Here is a 25,023-nt window from a genome sequence, read left to right as displayed (position 1 = left end):
ACTTCCCCCTATTGTTGTGTGGGTTGTTGTGCTGAATGCCTTCAGATACCTCTCTTTTTCTCAGCTCCTGTCCTATTTGCAGTAGAATCCTGGCTGGAAACCTGCTCTGCTGGGGGCTCATCATCTGGGTCAGATTGGGAACAAAATTAAGCACAGGCACCGAAAGAAACAGTGACCCACATTTGTAAATAATGACCTTTCATGAAACGATACAGGAGGCCTGTAGTCCATAAACCCTAGAGAACAGTACAATCCTTTGTGTTTCCAGAACAGCCTCTGCATCTCATGCCAGAATGCTGAACACATGTAACCCAAGAGGTTAAAGGCTGTGTATACCATAATCTCATGTACAATGCAGTCCCAAAGGTAAAAGTATCTGTATCGGTATCCTGTGTCAGTCCTCTGTGACGTCCAAACCTGGAAAGGATGGTCTCCATCCTTGGGCTAATACTATGGTTCACCCAGCCCTAGGGGTGTTATATTCTATTCATGTGCCAACCCTCTGAACAAACGAGTAACATTCTGGTGCTCCTGAGCATGTCTAGTCCAGATGTGTAGGACACTGCATCCCATTGCACACTCAATAGCCCATCCTGTCTTAGACGGGAATCAAGTTTCTTAAATGTATACCTAGTCACCAACTCATTCAGCCTTTGGGATGCCAGGCCATGTTTCTCTGTGCCAGCTCCATAATGCACCCATCTCTGGTGGAGAGAGGGTCTATATTTATGTGTAAGCCCCAGGAGCCACCCAGCCGCTAAGATAAGGGTCCATCCATTCCAGTGCTGATACCTTTGCCATGCAGCCCTAGAAAACAAATGCCTTGTACCCTTGTGTCCACTCTTTGAGGACATTCACTAATACATGAGCTGGGGCCTGATTCTTATAAATTACTTGAGCCATTCAATCCAAGATATGACCAGTTTTGTATCTCGATGCCAGACTCCTAAGGAAACAAACTCTAAACGTTACAGACCCTATGTTTATATGCCTAACTCCTGAACATCTATAGCCATAGGAGGCAATGGAAGAATGAGTAACAGGTGACCTTAAGTCATAGAGGTGACACGGTCTGTTTAATTGTGACTCATGGCTCTAGAGAGCAAAGACTTTGTATCCCAGTACCAATCCACCGAGGTTCACAGGTCTAGAGAACAAAAGCTTTGTGTTCCAGTACCAACCCACTGAGACTTGCAGCTCTAGAGAACAAAGGTTCACTATCCCACTACCACTCGACTGTGGCTCACAGCACTAGAGATGAGTGGCTCATTATCCCAGTACTAACCCATTGAGAGCTCCAGCTCCAGAGAACAAATGTCTGGGAAGAGCCAAAATGTCTTCTCCATCAGCGCACCCAGGATCTTGCACCATCAGCCCTGTTGCCATCAGGACCTCCCCAACCCTGCTAAATATTAGGAACAAGTTGAAGATACACCTCTCTAAAGAATACTACACCACTATAAATTTACAAAACACTTCCTCTCCAGGAACCAGGCTACCTTCCAGTCACTTGTTGGCTGTATCGTACATTGTACAGTGCTGCATTGCCTTTGGTCTAGGCTTGCACTATGCAAATAGCACATACATACTTTACAATCTTCACCCACATTACACTCTTATTTTGTGAAAGTTTGATAAATAACCTTCTAAACTGAGCACAAGAAAAAAGGAAGCTTAACTATTATTTTTACAAATCAAAAACAGCTTATTTGTTTTATTCAAATACTTTTTTAAGTCTGGCGAATCAGCTCATACAGCTGTCGAAGTTGTCTTAAGGAGGGAGTTTCTATTTTCTTTAATGAGTTTTAACATAGAGACAGTGATATCAGCATTGTCAGTCTGGGCAGTATGAAAAGACACAATTATAGTCACCAAACTACATCAATGCAGTAATGACAAGATTTAACATCAGAGGCAGAGGATAAGTATGATATGGTGAGAAAGAGTAGAAGAAGGGGAACTGCAATATGTAGTGAGTGATGAGGTGGAAGGATCCGGGTGCCCTGATAACTGATTGAGTTGGTGGAGAAGTCAGATTACATTGGTGTAGGCCACTTGCAGGTATGTTAGCAGACCACTGGCCTATGAGACTGGTAGCTGTGGTCTGATCTATTGAGGGTGTTCTGAAGAGGTGGCCAGTGACAATGTGAGCTGATATAACACCCATATGGGTTGGGTCCCTGATGAAGTGTGTCGATGAGGGGAGAAATTGGAGAGGTGAACTGTGGGGTGTGGAGGCTGGAGGAAAGAGTATAAATGGGGCGGGATACGAGCGGTGGGGCGATGAGTGATTAGGCAGAAGTGGAGTGATGCAGGTAGATTCAGTAGGCAAATGGACCATCTGAGGTTCATGGCTGTGGGTCGGGGAAGTGGGGGGCGAAGGAGGGGATGTCTCTGCAACAAGGCCTTGGAGCCTGAACAACATAGCATCCCGAGCAGGTGAAATTGGACTCTTACGTATCCGCCTTGCCTCCTCCCAATGCAATGCAGAGCTGTCTGCTGTGCTCCAACAGATAAGTGTTGTCTGCCATTCAGGAAGAGTGGAGGGGTGAGGGGAACGCCAGTGCATGGTGGGGATGGCTAATAGAAGTGCAAAGTTTTTCCGTTATGGGAAAATATGAAGGGCTGTGGATTCCCAGGGGTTGAGGGCTGGCAGCTCAGTGATTGTGGCTAAGGTACAGTGTACTGCCTACCAAAGGTGGGCTATATCTGGGAAGGGTCAGAGCATGTGTTGGAGGTTAGCCGAAGGGAATTGGCATCTCAGGCAGTTCAGGAGTGGTGTGGGGAACAGCCGGATCAGGCGGGTCGGTGTGAGGTAGAACCTATGAATGACTGTGTATTGAATGTTTTTAAAACAGGCATTTCTGGATACCTTGTGTGGTGACTCCAGTGCTTTTGACCATTCAGAGTCATGCAAGGATCTCCAGAGGTCCTCCTCCCACAGCTGACAGAGGGGTACGAGGGAGTATCCAGTGTGTTCCCCGAGTGCTGTGTAAAACCACATAATGAGGAGCCGGCCCTCTCCCATGATGTGTGTAGTGTGGATTGCAGAATGCGTTGGCGGTTCCTCGTCCAGAGGGATTAGAGGGCTGCGAGTAGGTGTCTGCATGTCAAGAATTGGCCAGGGAGAATGGCATAGTCTTGATGTAGTGCTTCAAATGAAAGTAGTTCTGAATTGTGGAAGAGGTCTCCCACTGTGGTCAGGGAGTGTTAAAGCCATTCCGTAAACTGGACAGACGTGAAAAAACATAAGGGCCCAGGTAAGTTCTTGAGTGGCTCACAGGAGAATATGGGATGACCTGCCGCGTCAACTGGAAGGCCCTTTTCAGGCATTTCTGAGCTACCTAAATGTGGAGAGACCAACACTGCTGAAGATGGATGGTAGGATGAAGGAATTGACGTAATACATGGAGGGGGAGAGGTCCTCCGGGTGTGCTTGTTTCATATACGTTCTTCCCTGCCAACCACCAAGAGAACCATTGGATTTGTGCTGCCAGGTAATACATTTCAAAAGACAGAGGGGGTTATTACAACTTTGGAGGAGGTGTTAATCCGTCCCAAAAGTGACGGTAAAGTGACGGATATAACCCCAGCTGTATTACGAGTCCATTATATCCTATGGAACTTGTAATACGGCTGGTGGTATATCCGTCACATTTGGGACGGATTACCACCTCCTCCAAAGTTGTAATAACCCCCAGAGTCCCCAACTCCCCTTGCCACACCGGCAGCTGAAGCTTACAAAGGGATACCTGCCGCCACCCTCTATCTCACAGGAGATCTCTGAATAACTGATCAATCACTCGGAAGAATCGCCAACTGGGGAACACTGTGACGTTTGCAAAATGACAATGGAGTTGTGTTCGGACGATCATTTTAGATAGCGCAATCCTACCCGTAAGGTCCAGATGCAATTTCTGCCAGAAGCGCATCTGCGACTTTAAGTTATGGGTGTATACCACAGGTTCCTTTTAAACAAGCCCTCCTGATTATGGCAGAGACAGATTCCCAAGTAATGGACTCCCTCTGAGGCCCAAGTCAGGGGAGTGCCACCCATGAGTATTGCTTGGTGAGTTGCATCCCGTCATAGAGGGAAAGCACGATTTCGGCCAGTTAAAACGTAGTCCTGAAGCAGTGGCAAAGTCTTGGAAGATCGTCGCTATAGATGACATGCCAATGTATACGTCATGGACGTTCAAGAGTAGGTTGTCCACATACAGTATCACTGTGTGTGTGGTGTCATCCAGTGGAATGCCCCAGTGTGGCCTTCTTGGGAAAGCCAGTGGGCCAGCGGTTCCATGACTATGGCAGGCAAATAAGATGGGGAAGAGCTGACACCCCCAACAGGTTCTGCGTTCAACTGGAAATGAAGGAGCAATGAGGCGGCCAATGCAGAACCTAGATGTAGGGTGAGTGTATAATCATTTAGTGTACACGAGAAGCTGCAAACCTATGCATACTGCCATTAGAACCTCAAAAAGGTAATCACATGACAGAGTCAAAGGCCTTTTAGAGGTCTAGTATCAGGCAGAGTGCCCATGGGAATCACAGGGAGGCCTGGTCCATGACGTGGAAAAGAAGCCTAATATTATTGGATGTATTCCGCCCCGTATAACACCATTCTGATCGGGATGGATTCCAGTGGGGAGGACCTGTAGGTAGCGCTGAGCCAGAACTTTGCCTAAGATTTTGTAGTCGGCTCCCAGTATTGCTATTGGACGGTATGAGGATAGTAAGTTAGGGTTACAATCTGTTTTTAGCAGGGTGATCAGGACTGACTCCCTTACGGATGGCAGAAGAGCACCAGTAGTAAGGGCCTCATTAAACATCTCCACCAGGTGGGGCACTAAGTGGGAATCGTCGTAATATTCGATGGGGATGCCATCTAGACCAGGTGTTTTGTTACGGGCTAAATCATGGATAGCCGTTTAACTTTGTCCGGAGTGATTAACCTATCCAGTACTTCTCGCTCAAGTGCACTTATGAAAGAGGGAGTTTCTCTTGCCTTGGTCTCAGGATAATGAGTGCAAGTACTGATGTTCGGGTGTCTGGGCAACAGGAGATATAGTAGGGTTATGTGGAGGAATAACTGGAGTGGGAAGTTAAGTGTAGGGCCCATTCTTTAGGATGGTGGTTGGCGTCCAGGTGAGGGATGGGGTTATTCTTTGGCTGGAGAATCGCTTATTCTGGAAAAACTAGTTACTTGTATTTGACAACACTCTTTCTGGTACAGACTCTAACTGCAAATTCATCACCTTTTGAATACTCCTCCAGGCATCAGACTGGATCCAGAAAATCTTAAGAAGTACCCTTATGCATCACCAGGTGGTGATGCTGCTCTGTATCAACGTCGATACAAGACAGAAGTTATATGCAGGGTACTGTAGAGGTGACAGCCATATGCGCTTACATCAATTGCTTTCTGACTCTTCTGCAGATGTGAGGCCAAATCAGATTGGTTGTTACCAGTGTGCTAAAATCTTACCTGGGACCTTTTTAGGTGGAAAAAGTCTAGTTCAGAGAAGAGGAAGGATGAGAGGGTCAGTGAGGAATCTGCAGTTGGATAGTGTCTCCATCAGAAAGAGCGTAACCAAAGGTAAATAACTTGTTCTTCTGATACATCTGTTAACCGCAGATTCCTCACCTTTTGACTAAATACCAAACCAGGACCACCCAGGTGGCAAGTCAAGTGAATTGGACAAATAAAAAAGTCCTGCAGGAACTAGCAGCCAACCTGGATGTCCAGACAGCAGTGATTCATTAACGTGAGAGGGACGCCAAAGTAGGATGCATAGCAAATGTCCATGACAGGCACTCCCACGTGTCAAAGCACTGGTATCATCCTTGTCTCTGGTGGAATGAGCGACAAGCATTTTAGAGGTTGCTTGTTAGCTAGTGTGTGGCAGATTTTAATGCAGCAAGAGATGGTCAATTTCTGCACTGCCTTGCCCTTCTTCGATCCTATGATCCCTATAAAGGATTCAGGCAATGTAATCTCTCCTCCTTCGTTAGAGGGGTGAGGCAGAACAAAGAACGTTCAGAGAGTGATGGATTGCCTAATGTGAAAAGGAGTTGCCACCTTTGGCAGAAAGGAGGCAAGCATCCGAAGAATCAGCTTGTCTGGTTAGAAAGAGGCATAAGGAGAGTTAGCAGAGAGGGCCTCCAGCTCATCCATCTTCCTGGCCAAGGTTATTTACACCAAAGAGACTGTCTTAAGGGTAAACAGCCTGACAGGTAAGCTGTGCAGAGGTTTGAAAGCTGAAGACATGAGAAAACACAAAACTAAATTGAAGTCCTACTGGGGTACAGCTAAAGGACAAGGAAAAACAGATGATGTAACCCTTTGAAAAAAATGCATCACAACTGGTGATTTAAAGAACGAAGGCTGATCCCACAAAAGCAAAAAGGCCAAAACAGCCGACAGGTAGCCTTTAACTGTGCCCAAACCAATGCCATGCTGGACTAGGGACAACACTAACAACAAAACCTCAGCCTATCTGGTGCGAGGATGGATGGATATAAGGATAAATTGATGGATGAAAGGCTTTATTAATGGATGTATGGAGGAATGGATGGGTGCATGCATAGATGATGGATGTGTGAAGGGATGGATGGATGGAATGGGGAAAGATTGAGTGATGGATGAGAGAATGAATGGATGACAGATTGTAAAGGTTTAATGGTGGATATCAATGGGTAGATGGCAGGGTGAAAAGATGAATGATAGATGCTTGGATGGAAGAGAAACCTGAGCTCTTCTCGAGAGGTTGACGCTTACTTGATTCGCAGCTTGGTGCCACCACAGCTTTAGTTCCAAGTCGGGTATTTAAATTTTCTGGTTACTCCCTTGCATTAGGTAAACTAATGCATCATCCTGGTTGTGGGAAGCCTGTAATACTAAACAGCCGAATCTGCTCATTTGGCACTGAAATAGGTTTGTAGAGGTCTTACAATCAAGTCCACGAATGTCCAGCGTTAGTGCACAAAGACCGAAGCCACACCTGATAGTCAACACGATCTGTTTAAATATTCGTCTTAAGTGAATAACCCGAGATTCAAAGAGGCAAGAGGGAAACTAATTACATCCGTGGAGTTGCTGGAATTCATGCCAATCATACCAGGCCTCTCTAACATACCAAGAGTATATCTTTCAAATGGGACTGCTATGTGTATATCTGATTAACAAAAGAGAAACATGTAGTGCAAATCGGGTCAAGTGGGGATGCAAATCAGCAACCTGAGCTGTCAGAAGTCTACTCCTGCCCCGAAAACAGCAAAAGTAAGAGTGTATACTCCATTTAATGCACACCAACGTGAGTAGCATCACAAAAGCTACTTCCATAGTAGAAAGACCAATGAGGTAGGAGTACTTGGACCTATGGGGCATCCTGCCAAGCGTTCCATGCACCACTTACGCTTTTGCCACCTTACCATTTCAATGGGGTAACCTTTCGTAATGTGCTCCCTACTGTCAACCTGAAAAGGAACCATTTTGGAAAAGCTTTTTTTATTATTCAAAGCAGTGAACGGTAAAGATATACATTTGGCCAGCTGTGCTTATTTAATAATGCTTCTACAAGTGCAAGGTAAACGATTGTGGAATGGTAATTTGGAGAGTAGATTATTGACCTTTAGGGTGTGGAAGAGAGAACTGAAATAACAGGATCATGAAATTTATCTACCAAACTTCCCTGAGATGAACACCGTTTGGGTTCTTTAGTGGCTTCTCTGTTTTTTGTTCTCCGATTCAACATTTCCATTTTGTCCAGATCCCTCGGGCTGGTTCCAGTTTTTCTTCCGGTCAAACGTTTTTGCCCTGGCAGCGGCCCGCATACGACTGCCTGCAATCAAGCTGGTGAATCCTCCGACCACGGCTGCCACAGACAGGGGCACAGCTGAGAGAGAAAGGACTGGGGCTGCCACCACGGCTGCCACTCCTGCTGCCAACCCTGTCAGCATGGTCTTCTGGCGCTTCTGGCTGTACTTGCCAGTGACCTGCTCAATATCCTCCTCGATCTCGGCCAACAGTTCATGCAGCACATGCTGTCTCAGTGCATCGTCACCAACCAACCGCATGGCGCAGGCCTCCAGCAGCTCCAGCAGACGACGACTGAGCTCCTCCTTGATTTCAATAGGCTTTGTCTGCAGGACTTTCATCAAGGAGCTAGATTTCATATCCTGCCCAGGACAAAGGAATAAGCACAAGTCTCTTAAACAAGTTCAGTTCTTTTTGATACCTAAACTCACAAGACACTTCATCAGGGTTGTATGGTACTCTTTTTCTACAAAATTACATTTCAAATAGAATACGCAGAAAATCAGTTATAGATGAAAATGTGAAAGTTACTTACTTAAGTTACTCCGCGATGCTTAGCCCCTTTAGTCATATGTACGGCAATGTCTCAGCATAGGATTATACTACGCAGGTGCAAAGTATGTAAAACAACTTAAAAGCATGATTTTAGACTCCTCGAGCGAGGGTGGCTCTATCGACTTCCAGATGTACCCACAGAACCGGACCCTCCACTTCCATTACCTCAGTCCCTTTTTAATGTATATAACATGAAAGGTGTAATGGACAGGACAAAGTAAGTATTTTGGAAGTGCAATGCATTAATTTAATACCCACTCAAAGGAGCCATCAGGATGGCCATGTTTATACTGACATTAAAAGTTTGACACAGCAATTCTGGAGGCACCCACGCCTTGTAGACTGTTAGACTACAGGGTGATACTTCTGTGCAAACCTCAGTTTTAGAAATAACCTTTTAATCCTTAAAAATAATCCAGTGCCTACACAAAAAGCGAGCAACTACCCTTTTTTGTCATTTACAAAGGTTTCCTTCTCTTGGCTAACCCTTATTATATTGACTGACAATTGGCACAGTAAGATCATTAAAGTCTTAGGAATCTAATAGCCTTGAAGAAGGCTACTGACTCCATCTGGGCGCAACAAATCAGCTGAAACATGTTGACGTTGAATAGATGGTGGAGAGATAATAAGCCAGGCCTATCAATTTTTTAACCGTGTCAGGAGAACCAGGAAATAATACCCATAAGGCTCAGTATCCACCATAGCAGTGCTTAATTTGAGCTGGTGGTTTCTGGTGGGGGCACCAGCACTTATTTTTGAGGGGCGGCACTTATTTTTCTGCATCAGGCATTTACTGCGAGCAAAAAAAGGCACATGGGAAAGAAGGAGGAAGATAAAAAAGAAAAAGCTTTACAAAGGGAAAAAGCAGAGAGATGTGGGAGTGTGGTGCAGGGGCAGGGAGTGGCTGTAAATGGAATAAAGAGGCCAAAGATGGCTTCAGGATTACACTGCCTCAGAATTCTGTGCTCCCACATTTAATTGCACAACTGCATGTTTCAAAGGAGAGCTTTAGGCATCGCCATATTTTTATTTAGAAATTAAGCACTGCATCATATACAGTTTCAACCCAAGTTCCTTGATCCCTAAAATATAATATCTTGTGCTCCCAAATACTAAGTGAGCCAACCCAAACAAAAACTGTTGTTTTGGATGTGTAAATACCCTACGATGAAGCATTCCATGAAACGTGAGTTAGGGCATTCTTTCAAAATTAAGAGAAGCCTTGATGATGTGTATCCTACTCTTGCACATTGATTGGGAGGTAGAATTAATGGATTTCCTCCTCTCTTCCCTACTCAGATCTCCTGCAGCCTTCCGTGGAGTCAAAGACAGGTAGGCAGAACATTCCTGTTCTCTGTGTCCGCAGCTGCCCACAGCTGAAGTGAACTCTCTGCTAGTGTACGAAGAGTGCCTCATCTTCTAAGGATACGAAAGTAGGCATGCTGAAAATATATATTAACACCCAGTCATGCAGCTCTACGGCATGAGGAATCTTAACCAGGATGACCAATTTGCATATTCCCCTAACGGCATCGGATAAAAAGAAAAAGATCAAAACCCTTCTATGGGACTGGGATGTATTTTAAGTAACTTATACTTTCTTTCTCTCAATAGCACCTCTTAGAGCTAAGGTTTCTACTTACTGCTTCGCCCTCTGCAAATATAAGGGAAACTGGGGAAAAAGGAGAGAGAAACTGGGAAGGATTCTTAGAGAAGATGAAAGGGTATCTACATAGGTCGTGTATTATCTGCCTCCATATATCCTTCACCCAAAACACCCCTAAACCTCCACTCTACCACGAAGGAACTGTTTGATTGAACAGATACACCATTAAAGGTGTTTCACTGATGATGGATCAGCCTCAACAGTGGTGGACTAGGTTCCTGCGCCTCTAAAAGGTCAAAATTAAAGCTGCTGTTGGGACTGAATAGTAATTTCTATATTTGGAAGGTAGGGCTACAAAATAAGTCCCCGGATATATTGTACAGGCAGCTAAAAGGTCTCCTCTCCTTTTCTTGAAACTTTCCATTTATTTATTAACCTTAAATGAGAAAAACCTTTCAAAATCAAATATGCATATCTATCAGATATAACTATCCATCTCCTGAAGATTCAGCAGGCCTAAACATGAGTGACAATGCAACACCAAACGTGTTCCATTGAACTTGCAAGACCCTTTGAGGTAGTATGTGAAACTCCATGACAACATTAACCATAAACACAAAGGGATTTTTTGTGTGGTCAAATACTTGAACTGTAGCAAGCTTTGTTTTTCCCCAGAAAGCATGTCCATAGCTCCCAAGGAAACTAGATATATTACAGGACATGAAAGCAATACAGCCCAAGGCAAAGACTTAGAGGCTGATTCCGACCGCCAGGGTTAATGTGGTGGTATCACTACTAACAGGCGGGCAGTGAAGACCGCCACATTATGAGTGTGGCGGGTTGACAGTGGTCAACACGCCACATATCCACTCATACCGCCATGGTGGTATGAACCGCCGGGCCGGAGATGTTCATCTTCGACCCCACGGTCCACAGAGTACTGCCGGCAGTATTGGGAGCCGGCCGACTGCCATGGTTTCCGTGGCGGTAGCACCGCCACGAAAACCATGGCGGTAGGGCTACAGGTGACAGGAAATTCCTTCCCTGTCACTGGTAGATGGCTCCCCCACCTCACCAGCAGGCATCTGAACCCCTAACCCCCTCTACAGTCACAGCACCCCCCAAATCTCCTTCTCACATAGCGCCTCCCACTCACATAGCGCCCCCACTCCCCTACTCACATAGCGCTCCCCCACCACCCACTCCCCCCTCACATATTGCCCCCACCACCCCTCCTAGCATACATGCACAAAGACACCCACACTCAACACGCATACACCCATTCACCTATGCTTCCAGACATGTATCCACCTACACGCATCCATACACGCATTCACTCACACGCATCCATACACGCACACACACATTCATAAACACATACAACAACCTCCACCCTCCTATCCCCCTCCCCTCTCGGACGCCCGACTTACCTTGTCCGGCGAGGAGGTCATCCGGCAGGGAACGGGTGCTGCCACTGCTGGCAGTGCCCCGTCAACAGGACACCGCCAGACTGTATTAATGGTCTTAATACGGCTGGCAGCGTCCTACCAGTGGGGCGGTGCAGGTGGTAGCAATGCCAGAACACCACCGCCGCGAGCATGGCTACTGCCAGAAATCCGCCCACAGTGTGGCGGAAATCTGGCAGTACCCATTATATGGTGGGTGGAAGACCGTCAGCACCAGCGGTCTTCTGGTGCCAGTGGCTTTGGCGGTCTCACTCAGAAACCAGAATAAGGGCCAATGTCTTTGACTTTGGCTGTTTAGGGATCAATGTGTTTGCAATGACAATAGTGTAAACATCTTTTCCATTTAGCAGCGTAACAGGCATGAGTAGCAGGCCTGTGCACTTCTTTAAGAATGTCCATGTTTTCCAGTGGGGGATTAAGGTATCTGAGCTCTGGGACTTGAGGAGCCAGATCGCAAAGTTGAGAGACCTGAGCTCGGGGTGCCTGATCACTCCATGGTTCTGCGTGAGAAAGTCCTGCCTGTTGGGGAGTGTCTTGTGCGGGACCACAGAGAGTTGGAGGAGGGTGGTGAACCATGGCTGTAGTGCCCATGTTGGAGCCACCAGGAACAGGGTGCAAGATGTCTACTGAAGTTTGTGAACCACAAATGGAAGCAGAGGAAGAGGAAGAAAAGCAACTCATCCATAGTGCACTGCCCTTGGATTGTGGGTGTGGGATTCTCAAGGCGCAGTTTGGGCATTTGGCGTTTTCTGCTGTGGCAAAGAGATCTATTTCTGGTAGTCCTCCATGCTGGAAGTAGTGGTGGAGGACTTTTGGGTGGAGTTCCCACTTATGGATGTGTTGCCACATCCTCCTGAGGTCGGCAAAGTTGTTGTACACTCCCAGCAAGTATTCTGCTAAGAGGTGGATCTTGTGATGGAGAGCCCATTTCCAAATGGTCTTGACTAGGTGAGAGAGCCAAGGTGATCTGGCGCCCCCTAGATTCTGAAGGTAATACATGGCTGTTATGTTGTCCTTCTTGATGAGGACTACCTTGCCAATTAGTTGAGGAAGGAAAGCTTTCAAATGTAGGTGAACAGCTAGTAGCGCTAGGTGATTTATGGTGAGAGTTCATAGACTGGGACTCTGCTGTGAATGTGCCCTCCCATCCCATATGCATGTAACCTGCAAGACTATATATTTATCGATTACACACTACTTAGACTGAAAGAGTACCACTAATGTCCCTTCACCTTACACAGGTCTACAACATAGACAGCCAGCGGATTAACGTTTTATTTACTCTTTGCATTGCTAGATTTGCTGTTCATTAAGGTGGAAACAACACATTGTCTCAATAAGGCCCCAATTGTAAGTGGGTCGGAATATGGGCAATATTTACCACACCTGGTAAAAAACATTACCTCGCTGGGTGCAATGAATACCTCCTGTTCTGAGTGTTTATCTTGGAAAGGGGGCATAAGATGTAGAATCAGTATTTCACTCAGTTCAGCACCTTTTTAAATTTTTCACTGGCCATTTTCTTCACAATAAACGTTTATATATTTGACTTGTAGAAATCAGTGAGGAGGAAACTGCAGAGGTGCAGTGTTTACTGCAAAACTTACAATTCTTATGTGCAAACCCCTATCTTGAGTCAGGATCAAAATTCTCCTTTGAGCTCTGAATCAGGGCCAAAGTGCAATACACAATTTGCTCCATGTCTTTGATAACCAGTACAGCCTACGGACAGCAGGTTACAAAATGGTTACTTGCAGGTCAGAGTAGTTTTGCAGGTTGAAGAATGTTCTGGATTCACATGCTGAGCATTATTCTGCCGTCTAGTGGTTGGGTCTGGAATTTATTGTGTTGAGCAGTAGTCATTCTTCTCCTTTTTTTGTTGTCGCTGGGCGTCAACGTCTTCCACCATTTGGTGCTTGGTCCATCCTCCTGTGACGTCAGACGCCCTTTCCGAAAGCCTTCCTCTTGGTCGCCATCTTCAGATTCCTTTTTTTTTTGCTTCCTGTCCTATCCTGTATGCATGTCCTATTTACTTGTATCGCCCCATCTTCTCGGGAGGCGGGTGGGTGCCTGTGAACCTAGGAAATTCTTCAAGCTGTAAAAATAATGCTACCGGTAAGTAACAATTTTGTTTTGCAGCGTGAATCTTTTCTGGATTCACATGCTATGCATTGATTTTGTAACAGTTTTCCTCACTGTGGTGGTTGGGTTAAAGATGAGGTGGAACTTGGAAACAGATGATTTAAAACTCTTTGTCCCACCTGTGCTTCTCTATTTATCTGTACATAAATGCAAAAATGTTTTGTGAACATATGTACTGCTGACCATGTGGCTGCCATACAAATACCTTTCAACAGTGTGATTGCTAGAGGGACGATGTTGCTCCATCTTCCTTGTGTAGTGTGCCCTAGTCTTTCCTTCTATGTGAATGCCAGCCTTCTTGTAACATATCTCAATAGTATGTGTTATCCATCTTGCAACAGTCCCTTTGTAACTGGTTCTCCTGTATTGTTGTCAGCAAAGGATACACAAAGTTGTTTCCCTTTTCTGATGTTCCCTTTTTTCTACATTATTGCTTTGCATGCATTCAGGGTGTGCAGAGTTCTCTATGCTTGAGTTTTTAGATTTTGGAAAAAACTTGGTATTTGGATAATCTGGTTTATGTGAAAATGAGAGACGACCTTAGGCAGGAATTGTGAAATCGTGGGTTAGTTCTACCCTGTCCTTATGGTTCCTGCATAGTGAGTGCCTGCTACTCACTTGATTTTTAAACTTGCTTTGTATATTGGTTCGAATGGTTCCTTCATTAGTTATATGGGTACCACATTGAGATTCCATGCAGGTGTTGGTGCACTCATGGGTGGTGCTATCTATTTTCCCCATTCCAAGAATCTTTTAATCACTGGGGCTGTAAATAAACTTCTTCTTATGAAGCCTATTGTGTAAGTTACTATTGCTGCAAGGAATACTTTCACTGAAGCATACGTTGGTCCCTCTTCCAGCTGTGTTAGATATCTAATTACTGTATTTCTTCTGTTCCGTTTTGAAGTAATTTGTGTCATTTGTGATTGTTTACACTTGTTTATCACTCTTGAGATCAGTGGTATTGGGAGGGGGGAAGCGTAAGCAAATTTCTCTGAACAGCTTACCAACAGTGCATTCCCTATGGACTAAGAGTATGGATGTCCGGATGTAAAGTACTGGAACATTGTGTTTTGTGGAGTTGCAAATGAGTCTATTTTTGATGTTACCCACCTGTGGAACACTGTCTCCCAATACTGTCTTTTTTAGCTCCCATTCATGTGAAATGGATGCATGTCTGCTCGGTTTGTCTGCTTGAATGTTGTTCACTGCTTGCAAATGTATTACAGTTAGCATTATCTGCCTTTAGAATGGCCCAATTCCATACCTGTTGTGCCATGCTTTATAGGGGTAACAATTTTGTTCCCCCTTGTTTGTTTAGACAGAACATTGCTGTGGTGTTGTCTGTCTGTATTTGTATAGATTGTTTCCAAAACAGCTGTTGAAAGGCTTTTAAGGCTAGGTACACTGTTTTTAACTCCAGCAGGTCTATATGTTGAACTGCGTCCTTGGGATTCCATATTCCTCTCATCTTGAGCTTTTCCGTGTGTGTCCCCATCCGATATGTGAAGCATCTGTAGTAATGGTCACTGTTGGAGCTGTGGTAAAAAATGGTCTTCCTGCTGTTATATTTGTCTTGTTCCACTAGCTCATCTCCTCTTGCATACTTTGCATAACAACCACAAGATCCTCTTAGATCCCTGTTGCTTGTAACCATTCTTGAATGGGTATCATGTGGAGCCTCGCATAGAGACGTTTTGAGGCATGGGCTAAGTGTAAAATTGCCCAGGGCCCCCACCTTCTAAGGGGTGCCCTGGGAAAGGGAACTTTGAAATCTGGAGTCCAGCACAGGAAATATTTCAGTTATTTCTGTGTAAACTTGTTAAAGTTTAAAGTATAATTTAGTATTGTTGGCATTGTGTGGGCTTGAATTTGGAGGAAATGAGTACTAGCATTCAAATTTGTTCTCTACAGGGGCCCACAAAATATTTCTTGCCCGGGGCCCCCAAAATCCTCAAGATAACACTGGCCTCACATGTGGTATTAGTGGTATTAGTGGTATGCATGATGCCATTATTCCTAATAGCTTCCACATTTCCTCACTGTAAGAGCCTGACCCTTCTGGTAACTGAGAGCTTCTTCTGTTAACTCTTGTCACAAGGAAAAGCTTTCCCTGAATTGTGTCTATTTTTGCTCCCAATAAATGTTTCTGGTGTTCTGGTTTTGACAAAGATTTCTCCATGTTTATTGTGAATCCCGGTCTGTGTAATGTTGTCATTACACTCTTTATGTTCTCCTTGTACTTCAGTTTTAATTTGTTCTTACCATTTAGTCGTCTAAGTATAGGTAGACAAGTATTCTTTTCATTCTCAAATGTGCCGCTACTACCGCTAGACACTTTGTGAATACCCTTGGCGCCGACTTTATGCCGAAGGGTAGCACTTTGTATTGGTAATATTTTTAGTTTATGAAGCGAAGGAATCTTTTGTGTTTTGGGTTAATGGGAATGTGAAGATATGCATCCTTCAGATCTATGGTTGCAATGCAATCCCCCTGTTCGATTTGAGGGATAACCTCTTGGAGAGTTGCCATCTTCAATTTTTACACCTTTATGAATTTGTTAGAAAACATACGTCTAGTATAGGTCGCAATGTCTTGTCTGGGTTTTGAACCAGAAAGTATGTTGAGTAGACTCCTTGGTTTTTATCTCCGTGTGGTACTTCCTTTGCTGCTTGCTTTTGTAGCAGCTCTTTACTTCTTTTTGCAGATGTTATTTCTTCATTCGTGTGTGTTTTTTTGTTTTGAGTAACGTGTTGGTGGATGTTTCGTCAACTCTATACAGTATCTTTATTGTATTATATTGAGTACCTACTTGTCTGATGTTATTTCCATCCACCCCTGGATGAAGTTTCCAATTAATGCCCCTCCCTCCAATCCCCACCCTGCAACTGGTGGGTGGGTGTTCCAATTTAAACAGTCACTTTGATGGTGTTGCTCTTCCTGTTGGTAGTAGGCTTATTCATCTAGCTTGTCCACGAAAGGACTGCCTTTGTGATGTCTGAAATTGCCACTGTAGTGAAGTAGGCTGCATTTGACTTGTGCTTTGGAAGCTTTGCTGTGGTGTGCCAGCGTGAAAAACCCCTCGTCCTGTAGGTCTCATGGTCCTGTAGGTCTACAAGTTGAGGGTGTTCCACTTCTTGGCTGACTCCAGAATTGCAGTGCCTCCATAGACCTTACTGTCTCATTGTCTTTTTTAATCTGTTGCAGTGTGCCATCTGCAGTGCTCCCAAACAGATGCTCTCAGTCGAAGGGGCTGTTGACAATATTGACCTGTACTTTACTCTTGAAACCTGACATCTGTAGCCATTCAAGCTGTCTTAAAGTTGATCCCATCACCATCTGTCTGCTGCTGTGTCTGACGCATTTAGGGCCAACTTTAGGCATGTGTTGGCAATCCCTTTCCCTCCTTCCACTATTGCTTTTGCTCTTTTTTGATATTGCTCAGACAGGTTCTTCATGAGCTCTGCCATTTCTTTCCTGTTTTGATGGGCATACGTATTGAGAAAAGCATTTGAGTTTGCTAACCTTCCATTGAGTAGCAGCTCCTCTTTCAAACTTTTTCCTCACCATGTCAATTCTTTTGCTCTCCCTGTCTGGTGGGGGCCACCAGCATCTTTTTTGTTGTTACCTGTCTGTATTTTTCTTTCTCCTTTGGTCTTCTGTGTTCCTTTTCATCATCGATGATGTATTTTTTGACGTTGGTGTCTTCACCTTCCACTTCCTCTGCAGCGTTATCTTCCTTCTCCCTCAACAACCACAATTCTCAGAGTGAAGTAGTGTCCTTCTGGCCCTGCATAGCGTAATATGCATGCCTCTGCTTGTCTTAAATCTTTAGCTTCTTTGCCTTGAATTCAGTACAGGCCTCACGGGAACCCTCTGTGCAAACTTGTGGTGTCACTGTGGGCAGAAATGCAACAGTGTGTTCATCATCTCAAGTCGGACAGGGAGCCCCCTAGCTGAACATTCTTTCTTTTTTTGGGCGAAAAGAGAGAAAAAACACCTACTTCATGTCGTCGATATGACCTTCTTTGAGTTCTGAGTTTTTTCTCTGCTACTCTTCAACAAAAAACTCTCTTACTTCAAATCCTCTTCAAGTTTGAGATCTTCCCAATGCTTCCAAACCCAACGGCGGAAAAAAAAAAAATCTGAAGATGTCGACCAAGAGGAAGGCTTCTGGGGAGGGCATATGACATCACAGGAGGATGGACCAAGCACCAAATGGTGGAAGTCATTGACGCTCAACAACAACAACAAAAAAGAGAAGGACAAACACAAGAAATTCCGGACTCAACCACTAGATGGTGGAATAATGCACAGCATACACATCCAGAAAAGATTCATGCTGCAAAACTGATTCTGCCTTTCAGAAGCAGCATGCACTTTTAGCAGTTATGGCTGACTCCCAAGAGTGCAGAAGACAACATGCCACACTCACCTGGTCCCTTAGATAGTCATTGTACAGCTCCCTGAACTCCTCCTTCACGTCCTGGTTCTTCATTGTGATGGCCATCTGAAAGAGAAGAGTTCAAGAGTTATGTCACAAGCGGGAGACTGTCAGAGAGCCAGACAGAGAGCTGGAACGGGGTAAAGTGTTCCAGCCTCATGCTGCTCTGGCTCAGTGAGTCAGTGCCCTGTGCAGACAACTGTACCATTCTGTACTTCTAAGTTCTTGCCCACTTTTTGTTCTCCACAGTGACCTTGACATCCTCAAGACTACTGGTGACATTGCTGAATGGGGTTACTCAAACTGTACCTACACACATACTGTAGAGTGGGACCAGCCCATCACCAGGATATGGAGAGTTCAAGGGATGTCCACCATGCCTAAATGTAATGTGGATGGAGGAATTATATTCTGCACCTGCTGGAGAGGTGCCTACGTGTCCTTTTAGTATAACAATCTAATCTATCATATGATCTATCGTATGGTAACCTGGATTCTTCCCTGTACTTCGACTGCAGGAGGTGGCTGGGGGGTATCGGAAGGGATCAGAGTGTGTGAATGCTGCAGGAGATGTAACGTGTCCTCCAAAACAACACAGTGACTACAAAAAAGTAAGGAGGCCCCTTTTTAGTTGTCTTCACATGCAGATGTGGCACATTGCCAGTAGCAGGGCCTAAGGCATGCACTACAGACAACTCGTTTGTAGCTTACTCCTGTCCCGATTTGAATTGAATGCACACTCCACAGGGATTTACCTGGCACTAGCACCAGAGCAATGTCAACTTAGCCTAGTCCCTTGTGCTACGTGAAGCGCACATGCCTGTTCTGCTTTGCCATAGTCCTGGTAAAACAGCAGTCTGCATTTGGATGCTCTGGTCAGACGACATCCAAACTGACATCTGTTTTCTCTCTTTACTCGGACCTTTATTGTATGGCATCTCAGAATTTTTTTACCAAAATGCTCCCTACTCCTGGTTGTCTGGGAAGTTCACTTTTGCAAGTCGTACTACTCTGAACGGGCACTACATTTTTGTCAGTGGTCCCATCTTCAGTAAACATTGTCCCTCTGGGACTCATAGTTTGTACTCATCTTGACTTCAAGAAGAAACTGCTGCACAAGCAGAGAGTAAGGACTCTGCCATTTGCCCTTCACCTACTTATCATAACTCTATCCCTCCCTCTCACATCATTCCACAAGTACAAGACCAAAGCCCACCCGAGGCTGATGCCTGCTTGAAAAATTGACTCATGGAAGAGCTGGTCCAGGAGTCAGACTACACGAAACCATGCTCACCAGGACCAAAGAGCAATCATCCAGAGGTTAGTAGATAGGTCCTACTTGATCATGGTAGTATGGTGGGCCTAGAACGCAAGTAGTGTAGAGTGTGCAACTCTACTGTTCTCCTCCGTCTGCTGAATGAGATGAAGCAACATTGCATTTTCTCTGAAGCACCCACCCTTGGTATCCTTTCACTTCTGAGGATGTTCAAGCTTGAGTCAAAACCATTCAAATTACTGCTCTACTACTTATGTATGGTTCCTGGGTCATCACTATTAAACCATTCCGGTGCCAGCCCAACCCTAAACGCTGGAGCTTTTCTTCTAACAAAGTTTGTGCCCTCTGCCAATTGCAAGATACGGGTCCTTCAAGTTTGCTACCTCCCTTGTTCAGAAGGCACTGGTTCTCTCTTCTTTCCACGCCTCAAGGGCAAGACCAAAGCCTGTTTCATACTTTGACTGCCTACTGACCCTTTGTAAGTTTGGTGTTTGAGAACACCCAAAGCAGAGGAACAACCTTCTTGCTTTTGCTTGGAGCTCTTTGCCAAATTTGAGGGCCAAAGGATAAACCAGATAGGCAGAGAGACGCTTGTTTCAATACACCGTTTGGCCACAAATTTACTGGCAGGATTCACCTATTTGTGCGACACCAAGATGGCCACATCCCAAATGTCCTGTAAGGTACTTCAAAGGCTTCTGAATATTCACAGGATAACATTGGCTACAGATCTCACTGTAAAATGGTAACAGCTTTATTGGGCATAATCTCTGTACAACTGTTTGGGGTTGGATCTTAGCTCCAAAAGCAGGTAGGATTTTCTGGCTGCCTGTGCTCATCATTTTTCAATTGTCCTACATGTCCCTAGTATAAATAAAAACAAACACATATTTTTCCAAAGTACGACACTGGCTGGACATTAATATTTACTGAAAGTGACTATGGTTTCGGAATTTCAAATCTACAACCACTCGGATTACGACTGGGCTTCTTGGCCAGCCTATCCTTGGAGAATTAATTTTACATGGGGCGTGTTGGTTTGAAGGCCGTGAGACACAAGGGGCAGATGACAAAACCCACAAAAGATATTCCCAAGTGACGAGAAGTTGCTCAAGACCCGATGAAAAGGACTCAGCATGCAGCAAAACTGGCAGGGGAATTGCAAAACGTATCCCTTTTTAGGGACAGACTGTTTTTGAGCCCAAACTCCACCAACATACCATCTAAATCTATAGTAAGTTTAAAAAGTAATATTTACCACCTCAGGGTCTAAATAATGAAGATGAAAACCTACCTCAAGTGGAGAGGAGAAACCATAATTCTTCTTCATCACGTCCACAAATTTCTGAAAAGGTGAGCACAAGCTGTGAATGTTAAGTGGGTTTTTATTTGGCACATGTAGCAAAGCAAGTTAAAGCTGGGACTACGTGAGATGTTTGCCTATCTAGTGAGCCTCTCTCAACTCGACACACACACACACATTCATGTTCTCCAGCTATTTCTTTGCCCATCCAGTGCTTCTGCTCTTTTGTAGAATGGGGCAAGGCCAACGTCTGACTTTATTTTCAAGTGTTGGTAAGCAGGTGTTGGGACAGAAAAGTCCTCTGCATGGTAAAGACATGTACCCCTGCCCTGAGTGACAGACTGTACTGATTTCTGAATCCATAATGCTGATTGTCACAGGTGAACACGGATCATACATGTGTGCTATTTGATAGGTATGTCTCATACACCTGTATGCATGTTTACATGTGAGGGTACAATGCAGAGAGGTATTAGTACTGAAGAGAAAGTGTGCTATGAATACACATACTGAGTACAAGTGTGCCAGCGATGATAGATTACATGGAGGATCTTCGGTTCCTTTTTGGGAAGCCCAGGTCTGCCTGGTGAATAAATGAGGAGGAAATAGATCCCCCAGACAGATTTGTGTACTGCTGAATTCCTATGAACTGGGTGGGGGCACACTGTAGGGAAAAGGAAAAGGCTCCCTTTACACTTCAAAAGACTTTGATTCTTTGGTTCAGGGATAGATAACAAGGAAGGAGCCGAGACACATCTCAGGAAGGGAAATGGGGCTGATAAGAGAAACATAAATAGTAAGGCTGGGGGTCTATGATTAACCTTTTGACGCACATATCACTGTGCCTGATATCCAGATATGAACTCTAGTTACACCCATGAATTGTCTTGTGGACAATCAGCTTCAGAGTCTGCCTGCTGTGACAGACATCTTTCATGAAGAAAGAAGAAAAAGAGAAGTGCTGAGTTCAAAAGAAGCACAACCCCAACATAAAACTTCAAAGACCCAGACCCTAAATCATATTTGGTGTCTGGAAAATGACTATAAGAAGGGGAGGTTAGGTCACCAAAAATATGTCATCTGCAAAGCAGCCAGACAGCCTGTGTGAGAAGGGGAAGCTCTACAAGACTTCTGCCTGTGACCAAGGCTGGGTGCCAAAGGCTGCTAGTCTCCCTGCTAGGTGAGACCATATCATCCAGGGAAACAAAGACCACCTGCTCTGGAGCCCACAGCACCAGTGAAAGAGTGCTTGCCAAGACCAGTGAGCCCTGTGAGGAAGAGGAGAGCGCTAAAGTGAGCAAGGCCCAGTGGGGAACCCTACCATGAGGACTCTCTGCGTGGTGTGAGGACTCGGCTGTGCAACTGTCGGGTCGTTGCCCATGTTTAGGATTTGTTTTGTAAACCATGTATGCCAGGAGTGGGCCGTCGTAGACTTAGATGTGTGATGAGCGCTGTGCGTATCTTGCCACGCCTGTACCACTGCGCTGACGGTGTATGCCAGAGGGGGCCATCGGTAAAATTACCATTTCATGGAGTGCCAAGACTTGGGACCATCTCAGGTACTTGTGCTGGACGAGCCTGCACCAGCACAACCATGTACTGTGGCAACCCTGTATGCCAGGAGTGGCTGCTGGTACCAATGTTGTCAAAGGATTCAGACTACTGCCTGAAGATGAGACGGAGGCTACGATCTGCAGGTGTGATCCGCACTGCGAGTGAACTGCCTCCAACTCACCGCAGAGGACTGCCAGGAACGGCGTGGACAATGTTGCTTCCTTGTTGGCTCCAGTTGGGAGCTGAAGAAAGGATTCCAATGCTCACAACATCCCCAGTTGAGCAAAGTCAACTTACCGCGTCTATGTGATCAGGAAGCTGCTCTGACATCCAAAAGAACTCCGGCAGTGCCTTTCAGGAGAGAGAGCCTGTGCCATCTGGTGCTGCTGCTTGGGCTGCCAGCAGCCCAACATTTCCAAACTGAGCAGGACTCAGGGGTGTGTCTTGAAGGTGCTCCACTGCATCTCTGAACTCTTCTATGCTGTGAGAGTGGGTACGATATGAAATGGACCATTTGGGCACAGAGGGACTCGCTGCTAGCAGTGCTGTCATCAACACTTTTGACTAAACTCCTAAAGATTCAAAGAACCCTTGAGTACAGCTTAATAGCTTGCATTCCCTGAAGCGGTCAGGCGTAAAGGGGGAATAACTCTGAATATGTTTCACAAAGGAAGATGGGACAGGTATTTGCATGACAGCTACTAGATACCCGACTTCAAGGGGGATTGTGCATGTGTTGAGTTACAAATAAAATACTACTTTTCTTGTAAAAGCAAGTATTTGCCTGGACAATGATCTATTGTCTTTACTGTTTGCAAATTTGAGTAGTGAGTCATGTTCACTGACCTCTATCTACATCAGCCTTGAGGGAGCCTTTACTGCTCGACCACAGATACCACTGAGAGTCAAGTGAAGAAGGGGTATTTGGCCCAGTTGAGCAGGATCCAGAGTAGGTCAGTCCCCAGGACATCAGGAGCAAAAGGCCTCAACCACCACGGTTGAGCTCAATAACCCCTGCTTGCCTCATGGTCCTCTGAATAGGGGTTCTGACTGCAGACAATCCATTGCCACAGTTTCTTTGTCTAAGCAGGAGAAAGAGCTGAGTACACAGAGGTTGCTGGAGGATAGTGGACTTCCTGGGTGAGATGAGTGCTTGGAAATTATGCTTTCCCTGTGCACCAGGGAAGCACAACTCCACCTGGAGTCACACCTGGCCAGTGGACTGAGGAAATAGAGAATGTTGTGATTTGCTGATATTCCACTTGCTTTTGAGAGTGATTGGTAGTAGCGCAAAGATCAAGCTTCCCCAGTGGTAGGGCCATATAACGACTGAAGGATTAAGTTGGGACCTACGAAGTTTGGGTCAGAGAGGCTTGATGATGTTGTAGCCTGTATGTGGCTCCCTAGCACCGCATCAGAGGAATACCGTTCGGAGTATTTGGAAGGCTAAATTCAGGTGGGTTTTACCAATGTGTATACTATATTAAGAACAACCTAACAAATAATCTTACTCACCTTACTTGTAGCTACTCACTATTCTCCAACTCTTTCTGCGTGTCTCTCCCATCCCATGTCCCAGGATAATTGTTTCTGGTCTGGAGAGGACCTGGTCTGGCAGTTCAGACTGGATTGTTTCCATGGAGAGGAAGGCCAAGACTGAATTGCATACTGCTGGGTCGAAACTGGGATGGCATGGTGGGCAATAAAACAATAGATTTAGGACCAGATCTGTGACTGGGGGAGAACGATTGACATTTTTCAGCATTTCACCCATCATCTATCAGTTCTTTTCGCTATTATGGATCCTCAGCAGCAGGCCAACTGGTAGTGCAAGTCAGGCAGCCCAAGGCATTTTATGGGGAGATGGGTTCAATGCCTACACAGAGGAAAAACTCAAAGAACAAACAGTAACCACAGTAAGCTGATTGTCCAGTCAAACACTTGCTTTTGTGCTAAACAGTATTTAATACATGCACACAAAGTATATGAAGAGCCCACTAATTAACATCCGCAGTGCCCAGGTCTGTGGCAACGGCCATTTTCTTCAGGGTGGTCACCAACTGTCATACAGAGACTGGCGATTTACTCCACTACACGGGCCACAAACTTAGGGGGTCATTCCAACCCTGGCGGTCAATGACCGCCGGGTTGGAGGACCGCGGGAGCACCGCCGACAGGCCGGCGGTGCTCCCAAGGGCATTCCGACCGCGGCGGTAAAGCCGCGGTCGGACCGGCAACACTGGCGGTCTCCCGCCAGTGTACCGCCGCCCTTTGGAATCCTCCAAGGCGGCGCTGCAGGGGCCCCCGTAAGAGGGCCCCTACAAGTATTTCACTGTCTGCTTGGCAGACAGTGAAATATGCGACGGGTGCAACAGCACCCGTCGCACCTTCCCACTCCGCCGGCTCGATTACGAGCCGGCATCTTTGTGGGAAGGGAGTTTTTCCCTGGGCTGGCGGGCGGTCTTTTGGCGACCGCCCGCCAGCCCAGGGAAAAACTTAGAATACCCTCTGCGGTCTTTCGACCGCGGAGCGGTATTTCGGAGGGGGGAAGTCTGGCGGGCGGCCTCCGCCGCCCGCCAGACTTGGAATGACCCCCTTAATGTTTGTAATGGCCCTTACCTGGCAAAGGAGAGTTGCCAACTTACCCAATCAGTGGCGCCAGTTCAAAACTTCACATGGCCCCACCTGGACAATGGGAAGGGTGGAGTCTTAACTAACTTTCCACGAGAGGGCCAGACGCCCCACAGTCTTGCAACTGTCCTAACCGGATATCTCACACTTCACTCACTGGGAACCACTTGATAAGATCCCTGCTGGGCAGCGCTCTCTCTAGGTGCTCTCCTTCTCCTCACAGGTTC

The 25,023-nt window shown here is 45.7% G+C and overlaps 1 protein-coding gene across 3 annotated transcripts in view; it reads right to left on the bottom strand.

The window, feature by feature from the left end:
* Positions 1–7,488: 7,488 nt before the first annotated feature.
* Positions 7,489–25,023, bottom strand: part of LOC138304284 (RING finger protein 112-like) — a 216,941-nt gene continuing 199,406 nt past the window's right edge. For all 3 annotated transcript variants that reach the window (XM_069244216.1, XM_069244215.1, XM_069244217.1), the window contains 3 exons: positions 20,603–20,653; positions 18,024–18,098; positions 7,489–8,178 (listed from right to left, as the gene is read on the bottom strand). In XM_069244216.1, the coding sequence (XP_069100317.1) occupies positions 7,717–8,178; positions 18,024–18,098; positions 20,603–20,653 (588 nt within the window). In that variant the 3' untranslated portion in view covers positions 7,489–7,716. The remainder of the gene's footprint in view (positions 8,179–18,023; positions 18,099–20,602; positions 20,654–25,023) is intronic.

Source organism: Pleurodeles waltl, chromosome 7, assembly GCF_031143425.1.
Source record: "Pleurodeles waltl isolate 20211129_DDA chromosome 7, aPleWal1.hap1.20221129, whole genome shotgun sequence".
Lineage (NCBI taxonomy): Eukaryota > Metazoa > Chordata > Amphibia > Caudata > Salamandridae > Pleurodeles > Pleurodeles waltl.
This window is presented reverse-complemented; position numbering and strand designations above follow the sequence as displayed.